At 51.0% G+C, this 24,155-nt stretch overlaps 1 protein-coding gene across 5 annotated transcripts; it reads left to right on the top strand.

Annotated features, from left to right (window-relative positions):
• The first annotated feature begins 1,560 nt into the window (after positions 1–1,560).
• On the top strand, positions 1,561–24,104 carry LOC116991813 (long-chain fatty acid transport protein 1-like). Of its 5 annotated transcripts, none has more exons than XM_033050775.1 (13): positions 1,561–1,733; positions 7,875–8,057; positions 11,400–11,794; positions 12,489–12,650; positions 14,615–14,684; positions 15,985–16,076; positions 17,271–17,380; positions 18,183–18,392; positions 19,391–19,517; positions 20,104–20,241; positions 21,986–22,150; positions 22,449–22,595; positions 23,347–24,104. In XM_033050775.1, the coding sequence occupies exons 2-13, from the start codon at positions 7,891–7,893 to the stop codon at positions 23,502–23,504; spliced, it is 1,941 nt and encodes a 646-aa protein (XP_032906666.1). In that variant the 5' UTR covers positions 1,561–1,733; positions 7,875–7,890; the 3' UTR covers positions 23,505–24,104. The 5 variants fall into 5 exon arrangements, with proteins under 5 accessions (XP_032906666.1, XP_032906664.1, XP_032906665.1 ...); XM_033050773.1 differs by lacking the exon at positions 1,561–1,733 and adding an exon at positions 1,742–1,884; XM_033050774.1 differs by lacking the exon at positions 1,561–1,733 and adding an exon at positions 4,880–5,459.
• The last annotated feature ends 51 nt before the right edge of the window (positions 24,105–24,155 follow it).

Genomic DNA, 24,155 nt, shown 5'->3' with positions numbered 1-24,155 from the left:
CCCCTCCCCCCCTCATCCCCCCCCTCATCCTCCCCCCTCCCTTCCCCCCCCCCCTCTCCCCCCTCATCCCCCCCTCCTCCCCCCCCCCCCCATCCCCCCCTCATCTCCCTCCCCCCTCATCCCTCCCCCTCATCCTCCCCCTCTTCCTCCCCCCTCTCTCTCATTCTCCACCTCCCCCCCCCCCCCCCATCCCTTTCTCCCCTCTCTTCCCTCATCCCTCCCCTCATCTCCCCTCCTCCCCCGTCTTCTCGCCCTCATCCTCCCCTCTTCTCCCCCTTCAGTCCCTCCCCCTCTTTCCCCCCCCCTCTTCATCCGCCCCCCCCATCCCTCCCCCCTTCCATCCCTCCCCCTCATCCCCCCCCCTCATCCCTCCCCTCTTCTCCCCCCTCTTCTGAGGCCCTGACCACGAGGAACAATGGAGGGAGAGACTGACTTTGGTGCCTTCCCACACAGTGGGAAACTTTGATTCTGCTGTGTGGGGATGTTTTATGTCAAACCCTATAGTGTGTTGTGTCCCTTATTTTTATTGTATGGGAATTTCATTTCACTGTGCCATCTGGCACATGTGATGAATAAATCTATCTTGTATCTTGTATCTTCTCCCCCCTCTTCCCTCTGCCTTACCTCCCCTCCTCCCCTCTCCATTCCTCCCTCCTCTTTCTCCCCCCTCCCCCTCCCCCTCTCTCCTGTCTCCCTCTCTCTCTCCCCTCCACTCACTACCTCCCTCTTCTCCTCTCCTCTCCCTCCTCCCCTCTTCATTCCTCCCCTCCCCCTCCTTCCCCACTGCTCCCCTCTCCATTCCTCCCTCATACCCCCCCCCCCCTCTCTCTCCCCCTCCCTCCTGTCTCCCCCTCTCTCCCCCTCCACTCACTAACTCCCCCCTCCCTCCTGTCTCCCCCTCCACTCACTAACTTCCTCCCTCCCCTCTCTCTCTCTCTCTCTCGTCCCTCCCTCTCACCCTCCTCCTACTCGCATCTCCTTTCCCCTTCACCTCCATCTCCTGTCTGTTCCTTCGTCCACTCTGTCCCCCAGCCCTCTCAGTCCCTTCTATCTCCCCCCCCCCTCCTCCACACTGTCCCTGCCCCATTTGTACTTAAAATTTACCTCGACACACCACTCCTCCTGCCCTTGTTCTGCCCTTAGTCATTCACTCAATACGGCCCTCCTACCCCTTGCCTTGTCCTCCTCCAACTCCACCCTTGCACTTTCCCCCCTGCATCTTGCCCCCTCCACCCTCTTTCCTGCCCGCTCTCTACCTCACCCATTCCCCGTCCTCAGGATCAACCCACCCCCGTCAAACCAACTTGCCCCCGCCCTGTGAAGTCTCACCACCCACCGCCTCACCCTCCCCGTGCCCTGCACCCATTCCCAATCACACCTCTCCCATTCCCCTTCCTTCCTCTTCTGATCCCCCACAGCATTCACCGTTTAACATGCTTCTCCCAATGTGTCCTTGAGCCCAAGATAGACACAAAATGCTGGAGTAATTCAGCGGGACAGGCAGCACCTCTGGAGAGAAAGAATGGGTGACGTTTCGGGTCGAGACCCCTTCTTCAGCCCATCCTGATCTCTCCAACATTCACAGTCTCCGCTCCTCCCCCTGTCACTCTGTTTATAAATGAAGAGTGTGTCGATTTCTGTGACGTTTCATCTCCCTGTGTTGAAATTGATTTTGCAATCTTCTCCTGCACCCTTTGATCACACAAACTCTCAGACAGGGTTGCTGAACGCTAGTGAGTAATTGATGCTGACATTGCTAATACATGCTTAATCCTTTCCTAACCTTTAGGTTCTGCAAGACTTGAGTACAAGTATTGAAGGCAAGAAGACCACAAGTATTGAAGGCAAGACTTGAATACTGAACTCCCATCTGTATCTCCCCAGGTAAGTTCAATTAACTAAAGCTGGGATCACTAAATACCTTTGGTCTTATCGTGGTTCACTCTCGACCACTTCTAGCTTATAACTTAATCAGCCGTATCTGTTGACGACTTATTTTATTCCATCAGTTGCTAATGTGCGATTGTGTGTGCAATCTTTCAATCCTGTGAAGATAGACACAAAATGTTGGAGTAACTCAATGGGACAGGCAGCATTTCTGGAGAGAAGGAATGGGTGGCGTTTCTGGTCGACACCCTTCTTTCTTTCCTGCGTTCTTTTGAAACCTAAGCAATATTGTGCATCATCCTCTTATCACCGGCTTCCATGAATTGCAGCTAGAATCTCGATGGAAGGATCCCGAGCCGAAACGTCACCCATCCCGCTTTCTCCAGTGATGCTGCCTGTCCCGCTGGGCGAGGCGCTGTGAGGCAGCAACTCTACCACTGCGCTACTGAGCTGCCCCAGGCACTGGGCTTCTACAGTGCTTCATTGTGATCCCGCATGAAGGCGACGTTCCCAAACCTTCCTTCTCCTCTTTTCCCAGTCATGGTTCAGAGGTCCTCGGGAGTTAATGGGGATGTTGCCGTATGTTGCGGAAAAACCTTTTTCACCCAGAGAGTTGTGATCCTGTGGAATTCTCTGCCACAGAAGGCAGTGGAGGCCAATTCACTGGATGTTTTCAAGAGAGAGTTAGATATAGCTCTTAAGGCTAAAGGAATCAAGGGATATGGGGAATAAGCAGGAACGGGGTACTGATTTTGGATGATCATATTGAATGGCGGTGCTGGCTCGAAGGGCCAAATGGTCTACTCCTGCACCTATTTTCTATGCTTCTATGTATGGTGGCACTTCAGGGAGAACTGACTCCTCATGTCTGACTCCTCGGGTCAGGCAGCATCTCTGTAGAGAATGAATGGGCGACGTTTCGGGTTACTCTAGCATTTTGTGGCTACCTTCCATTTTAACCAGCATCTGCAGTCCTTTCTTACACACTGTTAAATTAATCTCCTTTGCCTATATGTCATCCGTATCCCTCCATTCCCTGCATATTCATGTGCCTACCTAAAAAGTCTCTTAAATGCTGCTGCCATTTCATTTGTCTACAAAAAAAACATAGACCCGCACATCTCCTTTAAAACTTGCCCCTCTCACCTAATAGCTATGTCCTCTAGTTTTTGATATTTCATGTCATGTGGAATAGGAGCAAAATTAGGCCATTCGGCCCATCGTCTACTTCGCCATTCAATCAATGCTGATCTATCTCTCCCTCCTAACCGCATTCTCCTGCCCATAACCTCTGACACCCGTACTAATCAAGAATCTATCTATCTCTGCCTTAAAAATATCCACTGACTTTGCCTACACAGCCTTCTGTGGCAATGAATTCCAATGTTTCACCACCCTTTGACTAAAGAAATTTCTCCTCATCTCCTTCCTAAAAGAACGTCCTTTATTCTGAGGCTGTGACCTCTAGTCCTAGACTCTCCCACTAGTGGAAACATCCTGGGTAAAAGGTTCTGGCTGACTATCCTTTCTGTGCCTCTCAGAATTGTGTTGGCTTTTATCGTGACCACACTAAATTATGTCTAAAATAAGAGAATCACAGTAAAGTTGATGGACCCGTATTACAGAATAGAATACAGCAGACCGGGAAGTAAGACAAGAGTCTGCAGATTCTGCAATTTAGTTTTATCAAACCTGGGTCAATTGTGCTATGAGGCAGCAAATCTATCGCTGTGTCTCTGTGCCGCCCTGATAATGGAGTGGAATCTGCTGGAGGAACTCAGCGGGTCGAGCAGCATGCTTTCGCTGGTTGGGAGGGAGTGGTGGGGGAGGAATTTCTTCCCGTGATAGAGCTGGAAATACCGGTCTCGCCCAGAGTTCCATTCCTGAGAAATATCCCCAACCTGCCATAGAGGGAGTGCAGAGAAGGTTCACCAACTGATTCCTGGGATGTCAGGACTGTCTTATGAAGAAAGACTGGATAGACTTGGTTTGTACTCTCTAGAATTTAGGAGATTGAGAGGGGATCTTATAGAAACTTACAAAATTCTTAAGGGGTTGGACAGGCTAGATGCAGGAAGATTGCTCCCGATGTTGGGGAAGTCCAGGACAAGGGGTCACAGCTTAAGGATAAGGGGGAAATCCTTTAAAACCGAGATGAGAAGAACTTTTTTCACACAGAGAGTGGTGAATCTCTGGAACTCCCTGCCACAGAGGGTAGTCGAGGCCAGTTCATTGGCTATATTTAAGAGGGAGTTAGATGTTGCCCTTGTGGCTAAGGGGATCAGAGGGTATGGAGAGAAGGCAGGTACGGGATACTGAGTTGGATGATCAGCCATGATCATATTGAATGGCGGTGCAGGCTCGAAGGGCCGAATGGCCTATTCCTGCACCTAATTTCTATCTTTCTATGTTTCTATGTTTCTGTACTGTACGTTGAATCAGATATGAACTGAAACGGTGGGTGGGAGCCGGTCGCATTTAGCATTCCAAACTTAGTAAGGTTACCGAGAAAAACTGTTTTAGTTCCTTTTTTTGTTGAAGTACTTGACGCCGACCATCAAGTTCCAGACTATACTCTTCAGTTTGAAGAAGGGTCTCGACCCGAAACGTCACCCATCCCTTCTCTCCAGAGATGCTGCCTGTCCCGCTGAGTTACTCCAGCTTTTTGTGTCTATCTGTGTAAACCAGCATCCACAGTTCCTTCATACACATCATTTTGTCTACTTTTCATCTTGAGCCTTTGACCTTTTCTCTGCCTCCCCCCCCCCCCCCCACCTATCACTTGCCAGGCCTTGTTCCGCTCCCCCCCCCAACCCCACCCTCACTGTTTTGTGTTTTTCTCGGTATTCCAGCATCTGCAGTTCCTTGTGTATGTTCCTTGTGTATCTCTCCAGAGATACCGCCTGTCCCGCTGAGTTACTCCAGCATTTTGTGTCTGTCTTCGGTTTAAACCAGCACCTGCAGTTCCTTCCTACACATCCAGACTATATTAATTTTCCCAGCTTAACATAGGTTAATAATCACAAAGACATCTGGTTTGTGGCAAGCTCCCATTTCAGGTGGTTGTTGTCCTCTGCTTTGTATCTTGAATTCTTTTGAGTTGATTCGTCTCATCGCCTGTTTATTATTTAACACACGTAACTTGAGCTATGCCATTGAGATCAGTTTCACTGGCTTGCTGAGCAGTAGAGAGACAGAGAGAGAGAGAGAGGGAGATGGATAGAGGGGAACTTCAAGCTCTGCTGGGATAATAGAGCATTCTGATTTAAAAGCAGCCCGCTGGAAATGGTAGGGCAATAGGGATATTGCCATTTGGATCCTGCCCTGTGTTTCCCTGCTATCTGCCCAGTGAAGGTCCTGTGATTGGGAAACGTGAGCAGGGAACGCAGCACTGTTGAAAGGCTCACACTGAGTGGATGTGGGAACAGCCCCTCTTCTGGAACGCTGCCGGCACACTGGGCCGCGAAACCACAATGAAGTGTCTTTGTGCAGAGTGAGACAGATCACAGCAACAACACTAGCAGCGGCGGCGGCAGCAGCAGCAGCGGGGTTGGCCGGGTGCGGACGGGGAGGTGAGATAATCCTGCAACCGCCCCATACTTTCACCAGGACATAGGATCAAAGAGAAGCTGAGCTCGGGAGAATCATACCACTCTGCGGTTTGGCTGCCTCAAAAGTTGAGGGAAATCTCAGTGCACCGCTACACAATCGGTGGTCCCGGTGAGTTTCCTTCAAGCGCATCAAGATGTGACATCCAAAGAGCAGTGTCTGATGCCCCTTTGACCTGCGTCCCCGCTTAAACAGGTAGCAAGTGTTGATCTAACTGTGAGCTTCAGTGTTAAGTCAGGAGACTTTGCCTTGGGATTGAGGGCAAACTGACTTCCTAACTCAGCCTGTGATGTGTAAAACATCACTCCAATTCAGATGAATGCTGCTCCAAGAGTTGAAACAATGAGGCATTTTGTTCCTCAAGTAATTTATTTTCTGTGTCTTGTGTGTGGGTGTCTTTGTCTTTGTGCGTGCATCTTGTGTGTGTGTGTGTGTGTGTGTGTGTGTGTGTGTGTGTGTGTGTGTGTGTGCGTGCATCTTATGTGTGAGAGTGTGTGTGAGAGAGTGTGTTTGTGAGTGTCTTTGCGTGCATCTTGTGTGTGTAAGTCTTGTATGAGAGTGTGTGTGTGAGTGTGGGAGCTTTTTTGGGTGAGTGTGTGAGAGGATGTGTGTGTGTGTATGGAGAATGGTGTGGCACACAGGAATCTGTGGGGTCTGCTGTCAGGGGGGAGGGGGGTGGGGGTGATGCGGATAGTGTGGTGGTTGGTTTAGTGAATGGTTCGATCAGGCGACTGATGACGGCAGATCAGACCGTGGGCACGAACTGAACCCTGGTAACCCCGAGGCATGCCGTGGAAATGGGAAGTGAATTGCAATGCCTGGCCTGGCACAGTCTGAACAGTTTGATGGTCATAGCTACGTGGAGAGGGTTGAGAAGCAGGAATGATTCATCTCCCGGCAGAGAAGGGGATGGAGCGGGGCCAGTCTGTTCAGCATCCCGAACCTGCAGTGATCACGGTGGAAGATTAACCTGACACTAAATACCAGCCTGGACAACAAATGCTGGAATAACTCAGCGGGACAGGCAGCATCTCTAGAGAAAAGGAATGGGTGACGTTTCGGGTCGGAACCCTTCTTCAGATTCCTTCTTCTCGACCCAAAACGTCACCTATTCCTTTTCTACAGTATCTATGGCGTTATGAATAGATGGTTTAAGGTGAGGGGAAAAGATTTAATGGGAACCTGAATGGTAACTTTTTCACACAAAGCTGGTGGGTGTATGGAACGAGCTGCCGGAGGAGGTAGTAGAGGCAGGGACTATCCCAGCGTTTAAGAAACAGTTGGACCGGTAAATGGATAGGACAGGGTTGTGGGGATATGGGCCAAATGCAGGCAGGTGGAACTAGTGTAGATGGGACATGTTGGTTGGTGTGGGCAAGTTGGGCTGAAGAGCTTGTTTCCACACTGTATCTCTCTGTGACTCTATTGACATCGACTCTGCTTCAGTTTTAAACTATGACGTTGCCTGGACCACAGGATCCTTGGACCTGGGTCCGCAAAGCCCTGAATTAGTGCTGATGGCAAAGACACTGAGTTGGGGCTGATACCTTCAAGATAAAGACACTATCAGGGAATCCGACTGATATCAAACGAGAGCAGTGCCAGGCTGTGTCTGCATCTGCATTGTACTGCAGTGATTAGGTTGCCCATCAGTTAAACCATCATTGCCCAGCGGGTAATAGTTAACTAGAAACAATCCCTTTGCTGCCAAAAGCATGTGCGCAGGTTAACTGTGCTCTGATAGAAAAAAGATAGTGCATGTCTTGTCATCTTGTATTTTAGTTGTGCGTTCTCAATTGGACCTTGGACCTTGAATGTTGTTTTTAACTGATGGAACGTTGATTTGTGTTCACGGTGAATTGTATGCAGAGGAGGAGGGAATGACCCTTGGCATCTTGGTCCCAACTTTTTGAAGTTGGCCAAGCTCACCAGTATTAAATGTCTCCAATAGGCCACTAGGAGATAAATCTGTCAGTATTTCGAGTCATAGAGTGATACAGTGTGGAAACAGGCCCTTCGGCCCAACTCGCCCACACCGCCAACAATGTCCCCGCTACACTAGTCCCTCCCTTGGTCCATATCCCTCCATAAGGGCCCGTCACACTTTCACGACCTAATTCATGACCTTTTTTACACATGGACTTTTTTCATCAGGGTTGAAAAAACGCCCCGACCTACTTGATGCCACGAGTACCTACGACTAGCATCCCGACCTGCTACGACCTACCTACAACCTCGTGACGACCATGCTGCGAGTATGAGTCAAGGGCAAACTCAGCAGAGGTGGTGATAGTGGGACAGGCCCACTAGGTGATAACAAGTGCTGTGAGAACCAAGCTATTGTACCACTGTTACTGACAGCATTGTTTTTTAAACAGGCGATCTCGTTGCAAGATGCACAATGTGGCGAGTTGCACAGTATCCCTGGGGTCTCTGGGACTGATGCAGATCCTGGGCGTTTCCTGGACCTGGAGCATCGCTGCCAGCTTGGGCATCTATCTTGGGACTGGAGGATGGAGGTTTGTCCGAATCGTGTTGAAAACAGCCCCAAGAGACATCTTGTAAGTTATATTGTAAGATTCCACTGTGAGAGTATACATGTCCTGCTGTTGCAATTGACACTACACGACATTGTCACATTTCATAAGGCACAGAAACCGAACCTTTGTCCTAACTAGTCTGTGCCGACCAAAGTGTCCTAACTCAGGTCATTCTCGTGCTGCTCTGAATGGTAGTTCTTGTCCCAGTCTGAAGAAGGGTCCAGACATGAAACAACGCCTATTCCTTCTCTCCAGAGATGCTGCTTGACCCCCCCTGAATTATTCCAACATTTTGTGTCTATCTTGGGTGTAAACCAGCATCTGCAGTTCCTTCTTAGCTAACAATGGCCTGTTTCCTTTATCATCATTACTTGTTTGCATATCTTTCATTCATTTGTTATATGTCTCACCATATCACCGTCTATATCTCTTGTTCCCCTTTCCCTTGACACTCAGTCTGAAGAAGGGTCTTGACCTGAAACGTCACCTATTCCTTTTCTCCAGAGTTGCTGCCTGGTCCGCTGAGTTACTCCAGAATTTTGTGTCTATCTTAGGTGTAAAGCAGCATCTGCAGTTCCTTCCTGCACAAGGTAGTTCTTGTGTTTGGCTTTTTTTCCCTCCAAATCTTTCCTATCCACATACAGTACATGTCCAAATGCCTTTTAATTGTTGTTATTGTATCTGCTGCAACTACTCCCTCTGATAACTCATTGCCTACACCCACCTTGAGGACCAGAGCACCCAGGATCTCCTTTCAAAACTCTGGGATGGGGGTTATTATAAACTTTGATGGCAGAGGGTATACCTTTTCGAATGGAGATGAGAAGGAAATTCTTTAGCCAGAGGGTGGTGAATCTGTCGAATTCATTGCCACAGACGGCAATGTGGAGGACAATTCATTGGGTATTTGAAAGCGGAGATTGATTAGTCAGGGTGTCAAAGGCTATCGGGAGAAGGCAGAAGAATGTAGTTGAGAGGGAAAAATAGACCTGCCATGAACTAATGGTGGTACACAGTCGATGGGCCGAATGGCCTAATTCTGCTCCCATGTCTTGCGAACGTATGAACATACTGTACTAAATTCCAGCTCTCTGGCTATTCATAAGAAACGGATGGAGCTGGAGGCAAGCTAAATTCACACTGAATCACTGCCTCTTAGAAAGGAAGTGTGGATGATTTGTTGAATACAGAGGCTGGAAGGAGGATACGGAGAAAGTTATTGTGGCTTTGGAGACCTCCATTCAATATAATCATGGCTGATCATCCAAAATCAGTGCCCCCTTCCTGCTTTCTCCCCATATCATTCCTTGATTCTGAGGCAGCTGTGCTAACCTAAGAAACATTGAGATAGGTATAGGGATAGGACAGGTTTAGAGGGACATGGGCCAAATGCAGGCAAGTGGGACTAGTGTAGATGAGGCATGTTGGCCGGTATGGGCATGTTGGGCCGAGGGGCCTGTTTCCATTCTGTATCACTCTGTGACTCCAGAGAAGTCTAATCTGGCAAGTGGAAATTTGCCAGAAAGAAGCTTCTGAACAGGAAGCCCTTCTTTAGTAGACACAAAATGCTGGGGGCAGCATCTCTGGAGAGAAGGAATGGGCGACGTTTCGGGTCGAGACCCATCTTCAGAGTGCAAGGGTCCTCGACCCGAAACGTCGCCCATTCCTTCTCTCCAGGCATGCTGCCTCACCCGCTGAGTTACTCCAGCATTTTGTGTCTACCTTCGATTTAAAGCAGCATCTGCAGTTCTTTCGTACACTGCCGTTCTTTAGTGTTAGTTCCCAAGAGAGATACGGGTTCCACCCGTTGAACCACTGGAATTGAAACCAGCTGGGATCTTGTAAAGCTGTGTGAAACTGAACTGTCCGTGGGAGGCGAGCAGCAGGTTTAAATGCAGCACTCAAGAAATATTCCTGGCCGCTTGCCAGCACATACGCTACTAGTTTATCAGCGAAACCACCTCACTCAACTCCACATTGAAACAAGGAACTGCAGATGCTGGTTTACAGAAAAGGACGCAATGTGCAGGAGTAAGTCAGGCAGCATCTGGATTAATTAATTGATTGATTAATTAATTCATTAATTCTTTATTCTTTAGTGAAATACCCAGGTATGCAAAGAGTTGCTACATAAAGGGCGCCAACAGAGTTGCACAGTATCCCTCTGGAGAACATGCAACTGAACCATCCTACCAACAACTAGAGAGCAGTCCTGACCTCCCATCTACCTCATTGGAGACCCTTGGACTATCTTTAATCGGACTTTATCTTGCACTAAACGTTATTCCCTTTATCATGTACCTGTGTACTGTGGATGGCTCAATTAGAATCATGTATAGTCATTCCGTTGTGAGCAAGCAACAAAAGTTTTTCACTGCACCTCTGGACATGATATACAGCAGCCTCAGAATCCAGGGACAAGGGAGAGTGGGTCTATGGTATTACTTCATACGTTCATAAGTGATAGGATTAGTATTAGACTATTCAGCCCATCAAGTCTACATCGCCATTCAATCATGGCTGATCTATCTCTCTCTCTCTCTCAACCCCATTCTCCCCATTACCTTTGACTCCCATACTAATCAAGAATCTTAAATATCTCTGAGAAGGTTATTGGCTGCGACCTTCCCTCCATTGACGAACTGTACACTGCAAGGGCCAGGAAGCGAGCGGGCAAGATCATCTCTGACCCCTCTCACCCTGGCCACCAACTATTTGAATCACTTCCCTCTGGAAGGCGACTCCGGACTGTCAAAGCTGCCACAGCCAGACATAAAAACAGTTTTTATCCACGAGTAGTTGCTCTACTCAACAGCCAAAAATCTGTAGCCTCCCTTTGATCTGGTATTTTGTTGGTTCACATGCTTGATCAATGGTGTTTTATCATTAATGTTTTATTATTATTAATGTTTAGTGTTTTCTGAGTCATTCGTAACTGTCACTGATATATCATGGTGTTACTTGTGGGTGGAGCACCAAGGCAAATTCCTTGTATGTGAATACTTGGCCAATAAACTTACTTACTTAAAAATATCCATTGACTTGGCCTCCACAGCCGTCTGTGGCAATTAATTCCACAGATTCACCACCCTCTGACTAAAGAAATTCCTCATCATTTCCCTCCTAAAGGTACGTTCTTTAATTCTGAGGCTGTGGCCTCTGGTCCTAGACTCTCCCATAAGTGGAAACATCCTCTCACATTAATTCTATGCCGGGCTTTCACTATTCGGCACATCTTGCAGTGTCCCGTTAAAAGGGGAGGGACAGTGCATCCACAGCTAGCTCGCCCGCCCAGCATTCTGTGTTGTCAGCATTGTGTGAATGGTAGACTAATGTTGTGTTGTTACTTCTCCCCTGGGTAAGCGGGCTGCTACTGCTGATGCGGGTCAAGCTAGCGGTGAAGAGGCACCAGAAGGAGGACAGCACCATCCCAAAGATCTTCCAGGAGACGGTGAGGAGGTACCCGGATAAGACGGCCCTGGTCTACGAGGGGACAGGCGAGCGGTGGACCTTCAGACAACTGGACGAGTACTCCAACGCGGTGGGCAACTTCCTGCTGGAGCAGGGCTCCCGGCCGGGGGATGTGGTGGCCTTGTTCATGGAGAGCCGGCCGCAGTTTGTCGGCCTGTGGCTCGGCATGGCCAAGGTCGGGGTGGAGGGCGCCCTGCTCAACTTCAACCTCCGTCTAGAGGCCCTCACTCACTGCATGTCTGTGTCCGGAGCCAAAGCTATCATCTTTGGAGCGGAGATGATTGATGGTGAGTCAGCCGCTCAAACGGTTTTTTTTTTGTTTAGAGATACAGCGTGGAAATTTGGCCCTTCGGCCCACCGGGTCGGCACTGACCAGCGATCCCCGCACATTAACACTATCCCACACACACTAGGGACACTTCTACATTCATACCAAGCCAATTAACCTACAAACCTGTACGTCTTTGGAGTGTGGGAGGAAACCGGATCACCCGGAGAAAACCCACGCAGGTCACGGGGAGAACGTACAAACTCCTTATAGACAGCACCCGTAGTCAGGATGGAACCCGGGTCTCTGCCACTGAAAGGCAGCAACTCTACCGCTGTGCCACTGTGCCGCCCACTAGTCTTTGGTTCCCAAGTTTCTAAGTTTATGCTGTTTTAAGTCTCAACCCCATCCCGTCACTCACTGACTGTCTATTTAAAGTTTGTTTAGTTTGGAGATATAGCGCGGAAACAGGCCCTTCGGCCCACCGATTCCGCACCGACCAGCGATCCTTGCACACTAACGCTATCTACACGCCAGGGACAATTACAATGATACCAAAGCCAATTAACCTACAAGCCTCTGCGTCTTTGGAGTGTGGGAGGAAACCGGAGATCCCGGTTTGTGCAGCGGAGCGGTGATAAACGTGTGGAGGTGCTGACTGTGCCTTGTACAGCCTTGCCTGATTGTGGCCCGTGCCTTGCTTCTTACTCCAGCTCTGTTGGAAGTGAACGGCCTCCTGGGGAAAAGCATTCGGAAGTTCTGCAGTGGGGACTGGGACTCCAGTAAAGATGCAGCTGGAATCGAACATCTGGATCCTCAGCTCAACGCTGCGTCCAAGTTCGCCCCCTCTCATCCTCCTTCGGTGGGATTCATGGGTACGTTTTACTCCTCACACATATCCATTGACGGCCCTTAAAGTGGACTCTGGATACTTTATTGTCGCATGTACAGTGAAATACATTGTTTTTGCAGACAACCCGGTAACAACACACAGCAGACCATGGACACTTGTACACATGTCCACTGTTGCCTCTGTCACCAGGTCTCTTCCCTCGCCCTCTCCCCACATTCTCTCCACTCTCACCCCCACTTTCCCCTCCCCACTCCTTCCCCTCTCACTCCCACTTTCCCCTCCCCACTCCTTCCCCTTTTGCTCTCCCTTCCCTCCCTCTCGCTCTTCCCCACTTTCTCTCGTCTCTCCCTCTCCCCTTCCCCACTGACTCCCTCCTTCCCCTCTCGCTCTCCCTTCCCATCCTTGCTCTCCCCCTTCCCCTCCCTCTTGCTCTCCCCACTTTCTCTCCCCACTTTCTCTCCCCTCTCGCTCCCCTTCTCCCCTCCACACTTGCTCCCCTCTAGCTCTCTCTCACTCCCCCCTCCACCTCCCGCTCTCCCCCCTCCCCTCTTGCTCCCCCTTCCCTTCCCCTCCCTCATACTTCCCCTTCCCCACCCCTCTCGCTCCTCGAGCCATCCCCTCCCCTCTCGTTCTCTCTCACTCCCACCCCTCCCTCCCTTCCCCCTCTGGCATTGTGTCAAAGGTTCTTCTCCCTGTGTAGCCTGATTGAGGTGAATCACTCTCCTGAGCTGCAGTACACAAGCAGTTTAGAGTGTAACCTCTCACCCACTTCCCTGCTCTAACCTTTACCCCACTACACACGCAATTGTAAGCCCAGCCACCATTTGTCAATGTGACATCAAAGAGTATTGTGTCTAAAAGTCAAACGAGCTGCAGATGCTGGAAATCGGGAGGGCAGGGACAGCGGAAAATTAACAGTGTTAATGTGTCAGGTTCTCATGGAGGGTCTTCCGCCTGAAATCTCAGTTCTGTTCCTCATTCCTGAGGTGCTACCTCACCTGCTTTAGATATACAGCACGGAAACAGGCCCTTCAGAAAAAAATTGCTGATGGGTGGAGATAGTTACAAAGGCTAGAGGTGAAATAGAGATAAAAGTTTAGGTTACTTTAGAGATTCAGCAGGGAAACAAGCCTTTCGGCCCACCAAGTCCGCGCCGACCATTGATCACCGGTTCAATGTTATCCCACTTTCTCTCATCCATTCCTTGCACATTACAATTCACAGAGGGCAAATTAACTTGCAATCCTGCACGTCTTTGAAATGTAGGAGGAAACTTACAAAATTCTTAAGGGGTTGGACAGGCTAGATGCAGGAAGATTATTCCCGATGTTGGGGAAGTCCAGAACTAGGGGTCGCAGTTTAAGGATAAGAGGGAAGTCTTTTAGGACCGAGATGAGAAAAACATTTTTCACACAGAGAGTGGTGAATCTGTGGAATTCTCTGCCACAGAAGGTAGTTGAGGCCACAGTTCATTGGCTATATTTAAGAGGGAGTTAGATGTGGCCCTTGTGGCTAAAGGGATCAGGGGGTATGGAGAGAAGGCATGGATGGGATACTGAGTTGGATGATCAGCCATGATCATATTGAATGGCGGTGCAGGCTCGAAGGGCCGAATGGCCTACTCCTGCACCTATTTTCTATGTTTCTAAACCCATGCAGTGACAGGGAAAGCATGCAAACTCCGCACAGATAGCACCCAAGGTCAGGTCAAACTTGGGTCTCCGCAGCTGTGAGGCAGCAGCTGCACCACTGTGCTACCCCTAAAGGATGAAACCGTTTCTGTTTCCATAGATACAGCTTTGCTCGCTGTGTGTTTCCAGCATTCTCTAACCACGTTTCAGATTTCCATCTTCTGAGGCTTTCGTTTATTTTGCTTTTTCACTTGTGGTTTAATTTGAGGTAAAGTGACATGGGTGGGGGGGGTGAGAAGCTGAGAACCTCTGCAATGCAATGCACCGACCTTGCTCCCTCTGTGTTCTTTTGTAGATCGCCTGTTTTATATCTACACCTCTGGCACCACTGGAATGCCCAAAGCTGCCATCGTTGTGCACAGCAGGTAGAAGCCAAGGGCTGCTGGTAACATGGGCGCCAACTCTCTGGTCAGACAGGGGGCGGTGGCGTTGGGAAGAGGGGAGTTATTTTGACACCGTGTTTGTTAGAACGATGAGAGGGGATCTTATAGAAACATAAAATTCTTAAAGGCCCTGTCCCACAATCCAAGAGCTCTCCCGAGTTTAAGAAAAAAATCAAACTCGTGAAAAGCACGAAGAATGTACGTAGCGGGTACGTCGGAGCTCATGGACGTCTCGTCGCGGCTCCTAATGCTAACGGCAGGTACTCGGGGAAACGCGGAAACTCGTTACGTTTTTTCAACAGTGTGAAAAATTTCCAAGAGATACTCGTGATGAAGTACCACGAGGTTGATTTTTTTTTTCACTTGGGAGAGCTCTTGGGTGAACTCGCATCGTGGGACAGGGGCTTAAGGGATTGGACATGCTAGATGCAGGAACATTTATCCCCATGTTGGGGGTGTCCGGAACCAGGGGTCACAGTTTAAGAATAAGGGGAAGACCATCTAGGACTGAGATGAGGAAAAATGTTTTCACCCAGAGGGTTGTGTGAATCTGTGGAATTCTCTGCCACAGAAGGCAGTGGAGGCCAATTCACTGGATATTTTCAAGTGAGTTAGATATAGCCCTTAGGGCTAACGGAATCAAGGGATATGGGGAGAAGGCAGGAACGGGGTACTGATTCTAGATGATCTGCCATGATCATGTTGAATGGCGGTGCTGGCTCGAAGGGCCGAATGGCCTACTCCTCCACCTATTTTCTATGTTTCTATGTGATATTCAGTGTATAGATACAGCATGGAAACATGTCCTTCGGCCCACCGAGTCCACGCTGCCCATCGATCAACCGTTTGCACTAGTTCTATGTGTTCCCAATTTCGCTACACTCTAGGGGCAATTTTACAGAGGGCCAATTAACCTGCAAACCCACACATCTCTGCTACCTGAAAGGGAAGATGTGGCGAAAGTAATCGGGGGTTGTCAAAGGGAACTGGAAATGACCGGGTTGTGTTGCCAAAACAGCCGACTAAGAACGTGGAGCAGTACAGTACAGCACAGGAACAGGCCCTTCGGCCCACAATATCCGTGCCGAACGTGACGCGGAGTGAACCTGTTCAGTGACATCCCCGAGATGGGGTTGATGCTAACAGGATCAATGGTCCATTTAATTCTACAATGGACCGAATGGCCTAATTCTGCCCCGAGAACTAGTGAACTTATGAGATGGGAGCCATTTTGCCTCCCCCTACACTTCCCTTGTTCCTTACCCCATGTGTTTGGTTGCAGGTATTATCGGATGGCTGCATTTGCATACTACGGCTTCCAGATGAGGCCTGACGATGTTATTTACGACTGCTTGCCGCTGTATCATTCAGCAGGTAACCCACCCTCCCTCTTTCCTAGTGACATCTGAGGGCCATTCAGCCCATCTAATCTCTTCTGGCAAGGAGACAGCACTCCCATCTCCCCACTCATCCCTCCCCCCCCCCCCCCCCTATCCTCCCGTATGTTCCCATCAATTCTCCGATTGCCCCCTCCATTGCATCATTGAAAGATACAGAAGCCAACCCCACTGCGACATAAGCTGGAGCTGGGCGATTAGTTTTTTTTTTCAGTGTATAGATACAGCATGGAAACATGTCCTTCGGCCCACCGAGTCCATGCTGGCCATCGTTCTATGTCTTCCCAATTGCGCATCCACTCCCTACACTCTAGGGGCAATTAACCTGCAAACCCACACATCCCCGGGATGTGGGAGGAGACCAGAACACTCAGAGTAAATCCACATGGTCACAGGGAGAACATGCAAACTCCACACAGAAAGCACCCGAGGTCAAAATCAAACCCGGGTCTCTACTGCTATGAGGCGGCGCCCCTACCAGTTGCGCCCCTGTTTCCCGATTTCACACTGCAGTAGTCCCGGGGGATCGTGCAAATTCCACACAGACAGCACCCGAGTGCAGGATCGAACCCGGGTCTCTGGCGCTGTAAGGCAGCAACTCTACCACTGGCCCCGCTGTGATGCCTTTCTAACTTATGGCTCAGCCCTGAAGTCATCGCTCTTCTGCCAAGCTGTGGAATTCCCTCCCCTAAACCTCTCTACCTTGCCCCTTGTTAAAATCCCCAGCATTTGGATAAGATTTCAGCCACTGATCCTTCCAGCCATGCTTTGCCCTCGTGAGATGGTTCCCATCTCAGCTCCAACCAATCTTTGTGTTTAGTTTAGAGATACAGCGCGGAAACTGGCCATTCGGCCCATCACCCAGTCCGCGCCGAACACTAACAATGCCCTACACACACACTAGGGACATTTTTTACATTGATACCAAGCCAATTAACCTACAAACCCGTACGTCTTTGGGGTGTGGGTGGAAACCAATGTTCTCGGAGAAAACTCACGCAGGTCACGGGGAGAACGTATAAACTTTGTACAGACAGCACCCGTAGTCAGGATCGAACCCGGGTCTCTGGCACTGTAAGGCAGCAAGGCAGCCACTACTCGGCTGCGCCCAATTGTGGCTTTTGTTGTGAAGCCTTGTTTCTAACCGTGCCTTGGTCTGCCCTGCTGCCAGGTAACATAGTGGGCGTGGGACAGTGTCTGCTACACGGGGTGACCGTCGTCATCAGGAAGAAGTTCTCAGCCTCTCGCTTCTGGGACGACTGCGTGAAGTACAACTGCACGGTAAGTTGTGATCTAGCACCCTGTGCGTTGCAGGCTGAGAGCTCCCGGTCTGAGGGTCACCTCCTTCCCTGCCAAACTCCAACCTGGACCTTGGCATCTTCACTCACCGCACCCTGGCTGATCTAGGACCAGGGGGTCAACACAACTCAACTCGATGCAACACAACAACTCGACTCGACTCGACACCTCGACTCGACTAAACTCCTAAACTCAACTCAATGCAACACAACTAAATTAAACTCAGACTTTGGAAGGATGAGGGAAACATTATTGAAACTGGATATTATTGAAAGGCCTGGATAGAGTGGGTGTGGAGAGAATATATCCACTGGAGGGAGAGCTTAGGACCAGAGGCCACAGCCTCTGAATAAAAGGACGTATCTGAAGTAAAGAGATGAGGAGGAATTTCTTTAGTCAGAGGGTGGTGAATCTGTGGACTTCATTGCCACAGACAGCTGTGGAGGCCAAATCATTGGGTATTTTTAAGGCAGAGATTGGCAAATTCTTGATTAGTGAGGATGTCAGGGGTTGTGGGGAGAAGGCAGGAGAATGGGGTTGAGAGGGAAGGATAGAATGGTGTAGACTTGTTGGGCTGAATGGCCTAATTCTGCTCCCTGAGCTCCTGAATGTTGATGGGCCGAGTGGCCTACACCTAAATACCCGCATATCATAAGGATGTGGGAAGAGAGTGCAGCGTGCAAACTCCGCGCAGGCAGCCCCCTGTGGATTGGGATTGGACTTGGGGTGGGGGATGCCTCTGTACCCCCCTCGTTAACATGCATCTCTCTCCCTCTCCCCCCAGATCGTGCAGTACATCGGGGAGATCTGCCGCTACCTGCTGAACCAGCCCAGCCGCCCAGCCGAGAGCAGGCACCGGGTGCGCATGGCGCTGGGCAACGGGCTGAAGCCCGCCGTCTGGGAGTCCTTTGCCCGCCGCTTCCGCATCGCCCGCGTGGCCGAGTTCTACGGCGCCACCGAGTGCAACTGCTCCATCGCCAACCTGGACGGCAAGGTGTGTGCCCGGCCCTGCCCCTGCTCCGCACGGCCACACTGTGCCAGTGTGCCCAGTCCCACCACCACGTACCATCGTGCCCACGGCTGGTACACACCAGGGCAAGGAGAGAGGGTTGGGGTGGTCAGCGTCACTCACCACAGCTCAGCTCCCCCCTCAAATAAAATTGGCTGCTTGAAGTCTTGACTACAATTCTGTACAGCTAAAGGGCCTGTCCCACTTTCAAGACCTAATTCACGACCTTTTTTTACTCATGGACATTTTTCATCAGGCTAGAAAAAACGCCCCGACCTACTTGATGCCACGAGTGCCCACGACTAGCATCACGGCCTGCTACGGCCTACCTACGACCTCGTGACGACCATGCTGCGAGTACGAGTCAAGCTCGGCACAGAGCGTGAATTAGGTCGTGAAAGTGCGACAGGCCCTTAACCCTTCCCCTCCCCCTCACCACACAGACCACCCACTCCCAGGTGCAGCCCCAGGGGAGGCAGATAGAGTTAAGGAGGTTACCCGTCACCCCCCACAGCTCAACTCTCAACCCACCCCCCCCCACCGAAATAAATAAATTGTCTGCTTGCTGTGACTCGACCTGTCACAACTCCCCACAATTTACACTAATACCAAGTATACAAACCCAAGCCAATTAATCTACAAACCTGCTCGTCTTTGGAGGGTGGGAGGAAACTGAAGATCTCGGAGAAAACCCACGCAGGTCACGGGGAGAAGGTACAAATCCCATACAGACTGCACCCCTAGTCGGGATAGAACCCGGGTCTCTGGCGCTGTAAGGCAAGAACTACCGCTGCACCACCGTGTCGACCATTTTGTCTATCTTCGATGCCAACCAGCATCTTCAGTCGCTTCCTACACATGTTCTGCAGAGATGCTGCTTGTCCCGCTGAGTTAGTTACTCCAGCGTTTAGTGTCTATCTTTGGTGCCATCCAGCACCTGCAGCCGCTTCCTACACACTTCTCCCCCTCGACTGTCTCCTCAGGTGGGGGCCTGCGGCTTCAACAGCCGCATCCTGCCGCGCGTCTACCCCATCCACCTGGTGAAGGTGAACGAGGACACCTTGGAGCTGATCCGCGGGAGAGGGGGGCTCTGTGTGCCCTGCAATCCAGGTAAGGGCTGCCTCGGCAAGGTGAGTGCCTATCGCCCGCTCTGCCCATTAAAGAAAGCTTTAAACACAACACAGAGATCCGGTAAGACAATCAAGACTCTATTTAAGAGGGCCAGCTATAGTGATCATTGGGAGCAATCCAGCAGATTGCAAAACGGACAAAGATTCATCTACTCCTGATAGAATTCTTTGCCACAAAGGTTGTGGAGAGCAAGTCAATGGATATTTTTAAGGCAGAGATAGATAGATTCTTGATTAGTGAAATAAGGTACACAAAAAAGCTGGAGAAACTCAGCAGGTGCAGCAGCATCTATGGAGCGAAGGAAATAGGCAACGTTTCGGGCCGAAACCCTTCGTCGGACACAGTTAGAAATAAGACAGGTTCTTGTTAGTGCAATTGGTGGTCTGCAGTGCCCAATGTCGAGGTGGTAGCTCTATCAGTGGTTGGGAGGTGACGGGATGTCCCGATCCTGCGAGAGGCTGTCGTGTTCCCTGCAGCTCACTGTGACCCTGTCCCTGGGCTGGGCTGGGCTGGGTGGTGTGGATCCTATACCGGGGTTCACCGGTGCCCGCTCTTTGTGCCGCAGGGGAGCCAGGCCAGCTTGTCGGGCGGATAAACCAACAGGACCCTCTCCGCCGCTTCGACGGATACGCCAACGAGTCGGCCACTTGCGAGAAGATCGCCTACAACGTGTTTAAGAAAGGCGACTGCGCCTACCTGTCAGGTACGTGTGGCTGGGACGCGGAGGGCAGTGGGATGAGGGAGCAGCAAGAATTTTACGTGGGCGGCACGGTGGCGCAGCGGTAGAGTTGCTGCCTTACAGCGCCAGAGACCCGGGTTCCATCCTGTCTGCACGGAGTTTGTACGTTCTCCCCGTGACCTGCGAAGATCTTCGGTTTCCTCCCACATGCCAAAGACGTGCAGGTTTGTAGGTTAATTGGCTTGGTATAAATGTAAATTGTCCCTAGTGTGTGTAGGATAGTATTATTGTGCGGGGGATCGCTGGGCGGTGCGGACTCAGTGGGCCGAAGGGCCTGGTTTCCGTTTCTGCAACTCTAAACTAAACTACACGCTGTTCTCTGGTGCTGACTCGTTCTCCAACCCCAGCTCAGCCCCTACCCACGCCTGAGCCAGTCAAAGAAATGTTGGAAGCACTCAGCAAGTCGGGCAACATCCGTGCAGGGAGAAACAGAGTTAAACGTGGAGACGAGAGAGGCTGCAGGTGCTGGAATCTGGAACAAAACAAACTGCGGGAAGAATTGATTAGATTAGGTGTCAAGGGTTACGGGGAGAAGGCAGGAAAATGAGATTAAGTGGCGGAGGTCAGCCATGATTGAATGGCGGAGTGGACTCGATGGGCCGAATGGCCTAATTCTACTCCTATAACTTGTGAACATGCTAGAAACACTCACCAGGTCAGGCAGCATCTGTGGAGGTGGGAGGGTCTCGCTGGGTCAGGCAGCATCTGTGGAGGTGGGAGGGTCTCGCTGGGTCAGGCAGCATCTGTGGAGGCAGGAGGGTCTCGCTGTGTCAGGCAGCATCTGTGGAGGCAGGAGGGTCTCGCTGGGTCAGGCAGCATCTGTGGAGGCAGGAGGGTCTCGTTGGGTCAGGCAGCATCTGTGGAGGTGGGAGGATCTCGCTGGGTCAGGCAGCATCTGTGGAGGCAGGAGGATCTCGCTGGGTCAAGCAGCATCTGTGGAGGCAGGAGGGTCTCGTTGGGTCAGGCAGCATCTGTGGAGGTGGGAGGGTCTCGTTGGGTCAGGCAGCATCTGTGGAGGTGGGAGGGTCTCGCTGGGTCAGGCAGCATCTGTGGAGGTGGGAGGGTCTCGCTGGGTCAGGCAGCATCTGTGGAGGCAGGAGGGTCTCGCTGGGTCAGGCAGCATCTGTGGAGGCAGGAGGGTCTCGTTGGGTCAGGCAGCATCTGTGGAGGTGGGAGGATCTCGCTGGGTCAGGCAGCATCTGTGGAGGTGGGAGGATCTCGCTGGGTCAGGCAGCATCTGTGGAGGCAGGAGGGTCTCGCTGGGTCAGGCAGCATCTGTGGAGGCAGGAGGGTCTCGTTGGGTCAGGCAGCATCTGTGGAGGCAGGAGGGTCTCGCTGGGTCAGGCAGCATCTGTGGAGGCAGGAGGGTCTCGCTGGGTCAGGCAGCATCTGTGGAGACAAAGGGATTGGTGCTATTTCAACTCCAGACCCTACAGAGTTAATGTATCAGTTGGGAAGCCATCATCCTCCCCTTGCCTGCAGCTGGAACTAACTAGGAGATGCGAAGAAATGCTGATAAACTAAACAACATTAGCCTTCTTCTTCTTCTTGCGTATGGCGTGCACAGCCTAAACGTGTAGGACAACTTGTTCTATTTGATCTTATTTGATTGTGCACGCCGGGTTGATTGCATCCGTCGAAACAGGGCGGACCAGGTGAAGGTTGCAATCTCCCACCCTGACACTCGACTAACCTCCTGTTTTTGCAGGTGATGTCCTGGTGATGGATGAGCTGGGCTACATGTACTTCAGGGACAGAACCGGGGACACGTTCAGATGGCGGGGAGAGAACGTCTCCACTACAGAGGTGGAGGGGACCCTGAGCCACGTCCTCAACCTCACCGACGTGGCTGTCTACGGGGTGCAAGTGCCAGGTAGGCAGGACAGCTTATCTTTGTTGTCACCTTCTCCCAGGTAACAATGATCTATTCTACATTTCCCTTGATCTCCATCCCCTTTGTCCTGTTTTCACACCTTACACTTCCTTATCTATGTATCTCCCTCTCCTCTGACATCGGTCTGAAGAAGGGTCTCGACCCGAGACGTCACCCGTTCCTTCTCTCCAGAGATGCTGCCTGAGTCACTCCAGCATCTTGTGTCTACCTCCTGTCCTTTCCCTGGTCTCCAGTTACTGACATTGACTTTGTCTCTCCTGTTCCGTCCTCCCGCCAGGTGTGGAGGGGAAGGCTGGCATGGCGGCCATTGCTGACCCCCACGACAAGGTAAACCCCGGACACCTGTACCACGAGCTGACGGCGGTGTTGCCTCCCTACGCCAGGCCTGTCTTCCTACGTATCCTGCCTGCCGTCGACACCACAAGTACGTGACCCTGGTCGCTGGTGGCCCCTTCTGTGGGGGGGAGGGATTAATGTCCACCAAGTGAGGTGATGGCTGCCTTTATGGCCAGGCGTAAAACCACATTTTCAAGTTCAAGTTATTGTCATGTGTCCCTGATAGGACAATGAAATTCTTGCTTTGCTTCCCTTGATCTGACTTGACCTTGCATTAAACGTTATTCCCTTGATATGATGTATCCATACACTGTAAACGGCTCGATTGTAATCATGTATTGTCTTTCCGCTGACTGGTTAGCACGCAACAAAAGCTTTTCACTGTACCTCGATACACGTGGCAATAAAATGAATTAAACCTAATAGCCCTGTCCCACGGTACGAGTTCATTCCAAGAGCTCTCCCGTGTTTAAAAAAAATCAAACTCGTGGTAAGCACGGAGAATGAACGTAGCGGGTACGTCGGAGCTCGGGGACGTCTCTTAGCGGCTCGTAACGCTAACGGCAGGTACTCGGGAAGACTCGCTAACGGCAGGTAAGCACGGGAAGACTCGTGAAGATTTTTCAACAGGTTGAAAAATGTCCACGAGAGCCCCGAGTACCGACGAGCGGCCATTACCGTAAATCTCCGAGTTCGAATCAGGGCAAACTCGGGAGAGCTCTTGGAATGAACTCGTACCGTGGGACAGGGGTTTAAACTCCACAGAGGCCGGGAGTGTGGAAGCATATCCGGAGACTGAAGGTGACTCCACCATAACTGGGATCTCTCTGTTGTTCCAGGTACTTTCAAATTCCAGAAGACCAGGCTACGTAAGCAGGGCTTCGACCCACATCAAACACAAGACAAGCTCTTCTTCCTCGACTCTAAACTGTCCAAGTACATCCCGTTAGACAGGAAGGTTCACGAGATGATTCTGGCCGGGAACTACCATCTTTAGATTAGGAAGACAAATCCGGCAAAAATTAACAAATTAAATACAGGTCGCAGGGAACGAAAGGTGAGGGAATACAAACTAAACAGAGGAGGAGGAAGAAAATCTCTGGACTGAACCACTATCTGGCCTCTGAGGTGTGTCTGAGTAGCTGTGGAACGAGGCAGGACCATGCCTCCAACGCACAGTGGGGGCTAGTATTGGCAGAGACGGATCGAATGTCAGATACTGGAGGCAACGTGCCACTGTGGGAATCCACGGGTCCGACTGGGAAACGGGATCCCGACCGATGAGGAATTGGTGCTGGAGCTGCGGTCTCCACTCTGGGACTGTGTGCACAGGAGGGAAACCGTCGCTGAACCTACCTGCGGCCATGTCACACGCACACCTCCCTGCTCCCCCCCCCCCCCCCCCCCCCACTGTACGTCCCCGTTACACCTCCTCTTGTGTTTCCCCTGTTTATCTCCACCATCAGTGTACAGTGATGCTGCAGCCAGTTCCCTGTCTCTCCACGTGTGTGTGTGTGTGTGTGTGTGTGTGTAGGTTAGTGTGTGTGTAGGTTAGTGAGTGAATGTGTGTCAGAGCATATGTGAGTGAGAGTGAGTGGGGTGTGCGTGAGAGTGAGTGTGTATGAGAGTGTAAGTGTGAGTGAGTGAG

This window comes from Amblyraja radiata, chromosome 35, assembly GCF_010909765.2.
Source record: "Amblyraja radiata isolate CabotCenter1 chromosome 35, sAmbRad1.1.pri, whole genome shotgun sequence".
NCBI classification, from domain to species: Eukaryota; Metazoa; Chordata; class Chondrichthyes; order Rajiformes; family Rajidae; genus Amblyraja; species Amblyraja radiata.
Note: the sequence above shows the minus strand (reverse complement) of the source record. Positions and strands in the feature narration are given on the sequence as shown.

Coding starts and splice junctions, on each gene's coding strand:
- LOC116991813 (XM_033050775.1), top strand. CDS start 7,891: ATGCACAATGTGGCGAGTTGCACAGTATCCCTGGGGTCTCTGGGACTG. Junction 19,518..20,103: donor CTGTGTGCCCTGCAATCCAG/GTAAGGGCTGCC, acceptor TTTGTGCCGCAG/GGGAGCCAGGCCAGCTTGTC. Junction 22,596..23,346: donor GCCTGCCGTCGACACCACAA/GTACGTGACCCT, acceptor CTGTTGTTCCAG/GTACTTTCAAATTCCAGAAG.